At 31.3% G+C, this 11980-nt stretch overlaps 1 protein-coding gene and 1 pseudogene across 1 annotated transcript; both read left to right on the forward strand.

Annotated features, from left to right (window-relative positions):
* The first annotated feature begins 1191 nt into the window (after nucleotides 1–1191).
* LOC104699121 (putative inactive histone-lysine N-methyltransferase family member SUVH10) lies at nucleotides 1192–3303 on the forward strand. Its single transcript, XM_019243342.2, has 2 exons — nucleotides 1192–1291; nucleotides 1559–3303. Exon 2 carries the CDS (start codon nucleotides 1620–1622, stop codon nucleotides 3186–3188), a length of 1569 nt encoding a protein of 522 aa, XP_019098887.2. The 5' UTR covers nucleotides 1192–1291; nucleotides 1559–1619; the 3' UTR covers nucleotides 3189–3303.
* Nucleotides 3304–4867: 1564 nt separating this feature from the next.
* Nucleotides 4868–11758, forward strand: LOC104709706 (proline-rich receptor-like protein kinase PERK2; annotated as a pseudogene).
* The last annotated feature ends 222 nt before the right edge of the window (nucleotides 11759–11980 follow it).

Below are 11980 nucleotides of genomic sequence, written 5' to 3' on the forward strand. Positions count from 1 at the left end.
AAATGTAGTTATCAAACATAAAACAGTGGGAACGAACACGAGAATTAGAGTACGAATATGAGATCAGGTATACTCACCCCATGTGCACAAGTAGTCAAGTATTACATGTTAACGAACCCCTAATACTTCGTTAAGTGTATACGTACTCCTTGTCTTGTGTCTTTATCTTTAATACGTACTATTATACACTAGACATGGAACACATATACACTAAACGGAGGACTCATATAAAGCAAAAAAGTGTTAACATGATAAATAGTGAGTGTACTGTTATGTGAACAAGTATTACGTGCTAATAACCGGCCCCTAGTACTTGGAATAATAGATAATTGTTGGACATCAAAAAGTACTGTGCACGCCAAAAAAAAATACGAAAACAAGTCTGGTGGTACCGACGCTAAAAAGAGAGAACGTATAAGCGATAGGATTTTGGTTATAGATTTGCAAAATCTAACAAAAATTTTCTCATTAATTCTCAAAAAAAATTTTAAAATAAAATCATACTGTAATAATTTTTTGGATGAAAAAATTGTAGTAAAATCAAATTAAAAGATTTAAGGGAAAAAAGAAAAAAAGTAAAGTTTTCTATTCTCCTAATTTAAATAGTGAATGGTTCTATACACCAAATAAAGTTTTTAAAACTGTCCAATTCTCCAATCAACCCTTGAATTTACATGTATAAGAAACTAGAAAATGTTCATATGGGCTTTCACATGCATGTTTTCTCAAATAAAATATGTTCACCAAGATTTGACTAGATATTTTTTAAAAAATATTTGTTAAAGACTAGATTTATTAAATAATTTTAACCTCTTACAAAAATTAAAAGGAAAAAATAATAAGAAATATTTTTTTCAAAATATAGAAAATAAATTATTTTATGCTAACTTTTATTGAATCCAATAATACACAGGTAATATAAGACTAAGCAAAAAAAATTAATAATCCAATGATGGAAAATATCTTAATTAATGTTGATATTGACTATAAAAATAGAATACATTGGATATACATTTATTAAAAGATAGTGACATAAGGACTAAGATAGGATACATATCTACAGGTTTTTAATGTTTGAAACTTGGACGGTATAGATCTTTCAAACTTGATCTAACGGCCTTTATTTTCCATAAAAAAAGTAGAGCCCTTGCAAAACTCTTTAAATATGAGTTCATACTCTGTCATTTTCTTCACACTGAAAAGATAATAATAATATTCACTTGGTTTCAAACATTTGTTTTCATATATTCTCTCATCAGCATTTCTCCCCAGCCTCTTGTTTCTTCAAAATGTGAGTGATGTATCAATATATATATATTTTCAATATTTTACTCGTGTTTATGTTTGGATACATATTGTTTATGTGTGTATTTGCTTTGATTAGATCTTCACTGATTTACGTATTTAAAGTTTAATCTATTCCTGTCAAAAAGTTAGATATAGAATCTAGTTTCTCGCGTCGTTTATTAATGTTCACTAGGCTTATTATTACCATATTCTAGTATGAAATCTTACCAATCAAATTTATGTTGTTGATGCATGTCTTAATTTTGCTCAGATTGAAAGAGGACGTGGTCGACCAGTGAGTTCACAAATCTCGACAAAAAAAAAGGTTGAAGATGAGTGGTAGACGTAACGAATCAATTCCATACTTTCTAGGTGGAATCAGTGAGAAGGATCAAGAGACGGGAAACCATGCGCTAGTGACTAGTCTGATGACGCGCTTCGACGCAACAAGGAGACGTTTGAGCCAAAGTGGGAATGTGCATGGTGAGGTTGCAACAGCCATAAGTAATTTTAAGAGACTCAAACTGTGTACAAACACAAGAAAGCGATTCGGTTCCGTTCCCGGAGTTGATGTAGGAGACATCTTTTTCATCTGGGGTGAAATGGGTTTGGTCGGGCTCCATTCAGCCCCTATTGGAGTTGAGTTAATAGGAGTCGAAGGCAGCGGAGAGAATACACCAATTGCTGTAAGTGTAGTCTCTTCAGGGGAAAATGCTGATAAAACTGATGATCCCGATTCATTAATATTTACAGGGTTTGGTGGTACAACCAAGTTTCATGATCATCAGCCATCAGACCAAAAGCTTGAGGGGTTGAATATCCCACTAGAGGCAGCTCTTCGGAAGAGAAGTGCCGTGAGAGTGATAAGAGGTATGAAGGTTGAAAAAAGGACAAATGGTAAGATTTACGTATACGATGGAATATATATCATTACAAGTATGTGGGAAGAGAAAGGTCAAAATGGGTTCAAGGTGTTCAAATTCAAATTGGTGAGGCAACCTCATCAAAAACATGCTTTTGGTATTTGGAAATCAGTACAACAATGGAAGAATGGTTTGACTACAAGACCAGGTCTTATTCTTGAAGATCTCTCTAATGGAGCTGAGAATCTAAAGGTATCTGTGGTGAATGAAGTTGATGAGGAGAAGAACGGTCCTGCCTTGTTTACTTATGTGACATCACTCAAACATGCAGTTATAAATATTCAACCGCTGGTTGATCGTTGCACTTGTCCACAGGGGTCATGTGCTTCGAGAAGTGGTAATTGTGCATGTGTTCAGAGAAATGTAGGCGGCTTACCTTGCGTTGAGAACGCTTTGGTCACTCGTGGACCCATGGTTTTCGAATGTGGTGGGTCGTGTGCTTGTTCTGATAAATGCAAAAATAAAATGATTCAGACCGGGTTGAACTTCAGTTTCGAAGTGTTTAAGACAATGCATTGTGGCTGGGGTTTAAGGTCATGGGATCCTATTCGAGCAGGAAGCTTCATTTGCGAATTTGCTGGTGACAAGATCATAGAAAAAGGTGAAGAAGAGGATGATTATATATTCGATACTTCAATGGTTTATAACTCGTTTAAGTGGAATTATGAACCTGAGCTTGTTGGTGAGGATGCTTCAAATAAAGTCTCTGAGGCGATTCGTGTTAACTTATCATTGCTGATTAGTGCAAAGAAGTCAGGAAATGTGGCTCGATTTATGAACCATAGTTGCTCACCCAACGTTTTCTGGCAGCCGATTGCTCGTGAACAAAATGGTTTATGGTGTATTTACATTGGATTTTTCGCAATGAAGCATATACCTCCATTAACAGAGTTAACATATGATTATGGAGCATCTCCAGGAGTTGGGAAGAAGATTTGTCTATGTCGATCAAAGACATGTTGTGGTTTATTTGGATAGCGATTTTTTGTATTATTGAGTCATCATCTTTGTCAGAATTTTTTTTCTTTCTACATTCTCTATAATCTTGTATTCCCTTTCTTTTACTAAATAAACTGAGCTCTTTTGTTATACATATATGATTTCCAACTTCTTGGATTCCCTTTTTCTTGAATAAAAAAAAATCCTGCGAAGGTAGAAGATTTTATATTATTAAGACTCTTTTATTTTTGAATTGTATTCCACATTGTAACAATGCATGTGCCGACACGAAACTCTATTTTTCCATATAAAGTCAAAACCCTCTTACAATAAAAGGAGTTAAATCTTACAATCTATCTCAAAACGGCATTGGTTAAAGATAGATTAATAGGATATAACATTGCTCGGATTCAAACTCTACATGTAAGCGGATAAAGAAAGAATCCAGCGCCAGCTCCTCAACCTTAGATGAATAATATGAATGCTTCAAACTAAATTTTAAGCAGTACCTCCTAGAAAACTCGAGGCAGCTTACCCAAGATCCATCAACTTGACAATCGAGTGAGTCGATGGCTTAGCTTTGGTTGGGTGATCCTAGTTGGTGTTATCTTTTTGATCTTCTAGAATCAATCACTTCTCAAAGGTTGGCTATCCGAAACTATTTCTCCTCTTATATTATCTACTATGGAAAGTCCACCGGATGAATGTCCATATTCTCAAAAGCTTTGGTATTATAGGTCATCTCCAAAGGGAGATCCATGTCAAAGATCCATCTATTTTTAACTATAAAAATGAAATCAATAATACAAAAAGAAAAAAGAATAGATACGGGTTTAACTTAGGAGCTTTTGGATTTTTTTTCTTTTTCTTTCAGAACACCATACGTGTCATTGTGTTGTTGGTGGGGCATGAAAGTTGGATAAAACTCCCTTCATAGATTCATTGATATACATGGCTTTATATATATAGAGAGAGAGAGAGTGAGAGTGAGAGTGAGAGTGAGAGTGAGAGTGAGAGTGAGAGTGAGAGTGAGAGTGAGAGTGAGTGGCGAGTCCTGAGGATGATGAGGACAACGCAGAAATGTTTAGACAATTCTGACTTTGAGATTCTTTCAAGACTCACCGTCAGATTGAGGCGAGTCTACGTGTCATCATCTGGCATGTTCAAACATTTGCCGCCATATTTCCCTCCTCAAAAACCAATCTTTTTAAACCGGATTGCGAATTAGAATACCTTTTCAAACATTTGATCCGAATGGACAATAAATTAACAATTTATATCATTATATATTTTACAAAAATAAATATTAAAAAACAATTCATACTTAAAATTATGTTGTCAGACAATAATCATGAAGTGATTAAATATTTTAAACTATTAAGATATAAATTTAATGATTGAACAAATTAAAAATGCATCATTATCTAATTTTAGTTATTTTTATCACTATTTTATACTATATGTATCCGCAGGCAATCCTAAAATCATCCACCGTGATATCAAGGCGTCAAACATATTGATTGATTTCTAATTTGAAACAAAGCTATGGTTTATCTTTTTTTTCTTCTTCCTTTTTAATATTCCATGCATAAAGGCATAATATGTAACTTCGTCTTTCTGATATTTTCGAGATGCATATATGTATTTTGTGTCTCTCTTGACTCTTTTAGGTTGCTGATTTTGGTCTTGCCAAGATTGCAATTCTGATACAAACACTCATGGGAACCTTTGGGTAAAGATAAATATTGAAGCTACTAAATATTTACATTTACGTTCGTAGTTTCATAGTTTGTGTGAATGTTTACATATTTTGAACTTTTTGGTGTTGGATTTTAGGTATTTGGCTCCAGAATATGCTTCAAGCGGAAAGCTCACAGAAAAAGCTGACGTCTTCTCATTTGGTGTTGTGCTTTTGGAGCTAATAACCGGGCGTCGCCCTATTGATGCAAATAATGTCCATGCAGATAACAGCTTGGTTGATTAGGTAATTAATATCACTAGAAACAATCTTAACCTACGTTACAATATCTATGTCTGTGGATAATTGGAACAGATCCAGACGACCTTTGCTTAACCAAGTATCCGAGGTAGGCAACTTTGAAGCAGTGGTTGATACGAAGCTGAATAATGAGTATGACAGAGAAGAAATGGCTCGCATGGTTGCTTGTGCAGCAGCTTGTGTCAGCTCGCCGTAGACCTCGCATGGACCAGGTAACTTATTAATCATTTTTTTTTAACTAAGGGTTGACATTTGGTTTTCCTGTTTTCAAATATTTATATTGAACTATAAACCTAAAATAAAAAGATTTGTTTTTTTTTGGCTTTGAATACAAAAAAATCTGTCAAAAAATATATATAAACTAGTAGTCACTCTGTGCTACACATGAATTTAATTTACATTGTTTTTAGATTTCTTTGTGACTGTAGAAATTATTTTTTTTTATTTGTTTATTGAGTAATGATTGTTAGTTAAGATAATATTAGTTAAATAAAAATATTATGTGAGATTTGAGATATGAGAGTTAGTAAAATATGTATCTTTTTATTTATAATAAAAATTGTAGTTAAAAGCGTATGAAAAATTATTATTTAATTGGGTAATAAATACACTAATTTTTATATCATTTTTTATTGGTCAAAATATTAAAACAGCAGGGATAAAACTGGAATATCACCAAACATTTTTATTGAAAACCACCTAAAATGACAACTAAATCAAAACGGAGGGAGTATTTAATTGTTATAGGAGTCACATAATTAAACTATGTGAGAGTTATAGATATGCTCATTACATATTATTATATTTTCTTATATATGTAATATTTCTAAATTTTATTATTAATTATTGATTGCAGTACTATAAATACTATGACAGTTACAAAAATAAGAGTGAGTACAAAATATTGGTTTGATGAGATGGAATAGAAAAGTGAATAAAAATGTGTCTGGTTTATAAAATACATTATTGTGAATTAATAACTAAAAATGTCTGTTTTTAAAATATATTCAATTCTCATTTAGTTATTTAGAATTTTTTTTTATTAAAATAGACTTTAGTTTATTTTAAATGGATTGCAAATGAAATAAATAATGTAATATCAAGATCATGTGAATTATTTATATTAAGGTGTGGAAATAAAACAACCATTTATTACTCGACATTATCCTATACAACCCAACTATATATATATATATATATATATTAATCTTATATCTTTAAAGTATTTAATCATCAAATTATTTGTTAAGAGAAAATTTTATTATGTAAACTCAATTGAATAAATTTGTTACACTAAAAATTTAAAGAAAAAAAAATGACGCTTGTGAAAGAAGAGAGCATCAAATGACAACCTTTTAGAGCTTGCCAAAAAAAACTTTACTTTATTATTCAATGATATAATATAGTACGGCTTCTTTCAATTCTTACTCTAAGAATCTGACGCATGTGTCATTTTTTAAAACTTAATCAAATCATTATCTATTTAGTTGTATCTAATTATATCATTATATATTAAAATTCTTTTAAAATCAAATACACATGCAATTATTTATTTTCTTTTATAAATGTTTTAAAATGATTGCATAAATCATCACAAGATGAACAATAGTAAAGATAATTTGCATTTTTGGAAAACAAATTCAAGATTTAGTAAGATAATATTTCTTCTAAAGTTAGGAACTTCCCGAAAACTGATGATCCGAACAATGATATTATTGTTATCGATGTTTTGTTGTCTGTTGGAGATTGAATCGAGGATAGAATAGAAATTTAGTGTTTTAGTTTTCACAATAGCATTTGACCAAAAAATATGTTTCACAATAGTCTGAAGAGGATGTGTTTTAACCAAACATTTTTATTGAAAACCATCTAAAACGACAACTAAATCAAAACGGAGGGAGTATTTCATTGTTATAGGAGTCACATAAACTATGTGACAGTTATAGATATGCAATCATTACATAGTAATATATTTTCTTATATATGCAATATTTCTAAATGTTATTATTAATTATTGATTGCATTACTATAAATACTATGAAAGTAAAAAAATAAGAGTTAGTACAAAATATTGGTTTGGTGAGATGGAATAGAAAAGTGAATAAAAATGTGTCAGGTTTATAAAATACATCATTGTGAATTTATAACTAAAAATGTTTGTTGTTTAAATATATTCAATTCTCATTTAGTTATTTAGAACTTTTTTTTATTAAAATAGACTTTAGTTTATTTTAAATGGATTAAAAATGAAATAAATAATGTAATATCAAGATCATGTGAATTATTTATATTAAGGTGTGGAAATCAAACATCCATTTATTACTCGACATTATCCTATACAACCCAAATATATATATATGTATATATATATATATATTATAATCTTATATCTTTAAAGTATTTAATCATCAAATTATTTGTTAAGAGAAATTTTTATTATGTAAACTAAATTGAATAAATTTGTTACACTAAAAATTTAAAGAAACAAAATGACGCTTGTGAAAGAAGAGAGCATCAAATGACAACCTTTTAGAGCTTGCCAAAAAAAAACCTTACTTTATTATTAGATGATATAATATAGTACGGCTTCTTTCAATTCTTACTCTAAGAATCTTTGACGCATGTGTCATTTTTAAAAATTTAATCAAATCATTATCTATTTTAATTGTATCTATTGTTATCGGTGTTTTGTTGTCTGTTGGAGATTGAATCGAGGATAGAATAGAAATTTAGTGTTTTAGTTTTCACAATAGCGTTTGACCAAAAAATGTGTTTTCACAATAGTCTGAAAGAGGATGTGTTTGTACGGTAATAAGTTGTTTTTAGAAAACCAAGCTTTATAGAATGTTAGATCCTTTAAGAGAGAGAAGGAATTGAAATCAAATATTCATGATCATAAATTCGAAAGTGTTTCAAAATAATAAGTTAAAAATGAGAAGTAATATAAACAAAAATGAAAAACTGAGGAAAGTAATGGGTAGATATAAAGCAGTGTAAAAAATCATGGTATTATTTCAAATCAAAACATAACTGATTGTGTTCAGAGACCCCTTGTGTTCATAATATATTCTGAAATGTCTAATATGAAAACTTTTAAATTTTATGTAATTCAAAAATACCATAACGTTTGAAATAATAATTGTGAATCAAACAAAATAATTATAGAATTAGATCAAAACCATCTCACAATCTTACGTAATTTTTCCAGAAGTAAGCTCAAAATTTTAATTTTATATATATATATATATATATATATATATATATATTTTAAAAAGTTAAACTAATTGACTTAAATAATACCATCCCACCATCTTACTTAAATTTGATTATGCTTGTGACCGTGAAAATCAAGATTCAAATACAGAAATTAAACCCAAGAATTCAAACCCATAAATTTAATTCAGTGTTGGTAACCACAAACTAATATATATGGTGGTTATAGATTCTTGGAGACTGCATGTGTTTCTGATTGAAGAAGGGAGGAAGAAAATGTTGATGGTCCAAACTACAAATGAGTTTAGTTAATTAGGTCCAAACTAAAAAATACAGATGTCAGAAATATAGTAAGTCAAGTGTCATCTCCTTAGCTAAAGTTAAGAAAACCATTCTCATATATTATATAAGATACCTAATTTTAATTAAAAAAATATTTATATACGTTGTATAGTTATATTTGTTTATAGTATAAGAATAACAATATATAACAGTACATGTACGTAATACTAACTTCGATTTGGGTTCTGTTTTTTTTTTTTGCCTAGCTTAGTCTTCTCATATAACTTTGCAACACCACTTAATTAAAAACTGACTTGAAACTACAAATGTGCCAACATGCAATTTTTAGCTACATTATTTTGTAAAATCAATACAATAAAACTTCTTCGTTTTTCACCAAGTGCTGACAGCTCAGCTTTTGTATTGAAGGAGAGACTGACACATCTTAAAAAATCTGGAACCAATTAAATTATAACAATAATACAACTCATTTTTTTTTTGCCAAGAGGGACACATTGATATTTTCTTCTTTCTACTGATCGGTTTCTTCTTCTTCTTTCTATCGCCCAATTTTAGTATTGATTTCTTCTTTAGTCGGAAACGACGGTAGTAGCGGTGGAGGTCTTAGCGGATTCGTCGGGAAGATTAATTCAAGTATTCGTAACTCTTATATCGGCTTCTCGACAAAGCTGCCTCCTGGACTTCCTGCTCCTAGAAAGAAAGAACAGCCGTCGATTCGGTGTAGGAATGGGGAATTAATCGGTTGTGTGCTTCTGGGAGGGTTGACATAGGAATGAACCTCGATTCCGACGACATGAGACAACATGTGGAATCAAGTTTTCGCCCTAAGTGTAAAACATGTTAAACAGCTGGTGATTGAGTATGGAATTCTTGTACATTTGATTTGCCATTAAATGAATGTAATAGGAACCGACCATTTTGAAGGCATTCATCCTGCATTTTATGATGAGGTTGGCATTCAATAGCAAATCTAAGCACCCAAAGATGCCCGTGATTTGATCTATTTTATCTATTTCAACACGCTATGTTACTCAGATGCTATGTTCTATTTCTTCTGTTTTTACTAATCCATATTTGAAAGATATTAATATACATTTGATTAAAAATATTCTTGTTGCTTCATCTGTAGTTGACAACATGTGTAGTCGCTATCCAAATGCCACCGAAGTGAATATTTATGGTGTTCCTGCTGGTAACGCTCTGGCTAAGAAAGATGCTACCACTTTGAGGTATCTCTATTATTAAGCTTTCATATATCGTAATGATTTTGATTTGTTTCAGGTATCTTGAGGTCTAAAGTCTAAACTATAGGAAATGGTCGTATCAGTGAAAACTTTTTCAAGGCATTGGGGGAGTCTAATATGTTGAGGAGTGTGTGTAAATGAGGCTATTCTGGAAATGGTTCCTAGGAAATACACCTGAATCATGATAGGCTACGCAAACTTAAAATTACGAAATGCCGCGTTATGCGCTTGTCTATCAGGTGAATTTGTTTTTAGTAAATAATTTTCAATCTTAATCGTTTATGTGTATTCCATTCTTAATAAATATTATTTTTCTTTCTTTCGGGTGTCGACAACTCATGTCTTTATCATTAAAAAGAAGTAATATGTCACAGGCCATGATTAACTATCTACTCTTCTAACTTTTTGATATAGCCTCATGCCATAAGATTTTGGATGCTGCTATTCGTTCAACTGTCATTTTGTGTCCTTAGTTAGAGTCACTAGACGTTTCTAACTGTTCATGTGTCAGTGATGAAACTTTGCGCCATATAGCCCAAGCTTGTGCTAATCTGCATATTTTTAATGCTTCATACTACCAAATATATCTCTTTAGGTTGGTCCTGTTAGTTATCTTCTTCGCTCCCTCCCTTTTGTTGTCTCATTCTCTATTTTCTCCTGACTTGATTGCCCTTTTGTTCTTTGAAGTCAGCACATTTTCCATTGTTGACTGTTCATAGCTGTGAGGTTATAACATCCGCGTCTATGACTTGGATTGCTAATAGTCCTGCGCTAGAGGTCAATGATCGTTCTACAACCTTTAACTATTTTCTTTTGTTTTCCACACGGTGTGGACTATACCCAATAGCGTATTGTTCTACAATCTTTAAACGAAGACCACATTTTCAGTTGGGTTGGCCACATCCACATAATCTATTGCAGGTTTTGGAGCTTGACAATTGCATTATGTTGACCTATGTATCTTTGTTTCTCTCCTACTTTTATTGTATTGATTTCTCATTTTTTCTAGCTTTATCTCTGTCTTATACTTGTTGATTATAATCGTCTGGTTTGGTATCTATGCCACAAGTCACTATATTGTATGTATTGATTCAGGAAGTTTATATGGCTTAGACCTTAGATAGGCAAACACAATAAGGCCCAAAAAAAAATCAAAAAAAAAGTTCTATTAAACACAATCAAATACTTTATTAACTATAATATTTGATTCTAAACAACATGATCAAAAAAAAAAAACAACATAAAAATAATTATCTGAAAAATACAAAAAAAAAACAACCCCGCAGATAGGGACGAAGTTAAAGTCATCTTCAATCATAACTCATAACGATAAGACTTGTTCAAAATAAAAATATTACCAATGAACATCGTCAAAAACTATAGTAATAATTATTTTTAATTATAAACACCATACAAAAATTATCCAAAAACTAATTAATATAAAAATAAAATTAAAAACAATCTCGCGGCATAGCGCGGTTATTATCCTAGTATATATAGTAATTTGAAATGTTTATAATGCTAATGGAATGAGTGATAGGTGTAAAACAAAAACTAGCAGGTTGCACGTGTGCTAGAAGGAAACATATCACCGTCAGATCTCAACCATGGGATCACACCGGGTCACAGCAATGTGTACGGCTTATCAGGAGGAAGCACGGAATATGACTCGAGCCAAGACAATGAAGGCATGGAACAAGTTTAGGGAAGTGGGACTTGAGACTCAAAATTTCTATAGTAATCCAATTAGTGAATATGATTTGTACCCATCCTGGTGGAGCACCGAGATTCAGACCACACGGGAAATGGAGATGGGCAATGCTAAAAGACCCGGTCAAGGTTACGGTTAGTGAGGTAAGAAAAAAATTACTGGGGTTTTTTTTATTATTATCTGTTTTACTGTAAATATTTGGGTAAATGTCTTAATTAACTCTAATTGAATTACGATCTTATAATGATTTTTGTATTTTTGTATTTTTTTTGTTTCTTCCCCTAAAAGTTAATTGTAATATTAATATTCACTATTCAGATGAGGTTGGATTCTTGAAAGAAGACCAAAAAAAGATTAAGGT

This window comes from Camelina sativa, chromosome 1 (assembly GCF_030686135.1).
Source record: "Camelina sativa cultivar CO46 ecotype springtype chromosome 1, ASM3068613v1".
Classification (NCBI taxonomy): domain Eukaryota; kingdom Viridiplantae; phylum Streptophyta; class Magnoliopsida; order Brassicales; family Brassicaceae; genus Camelina; species Camelina sativa.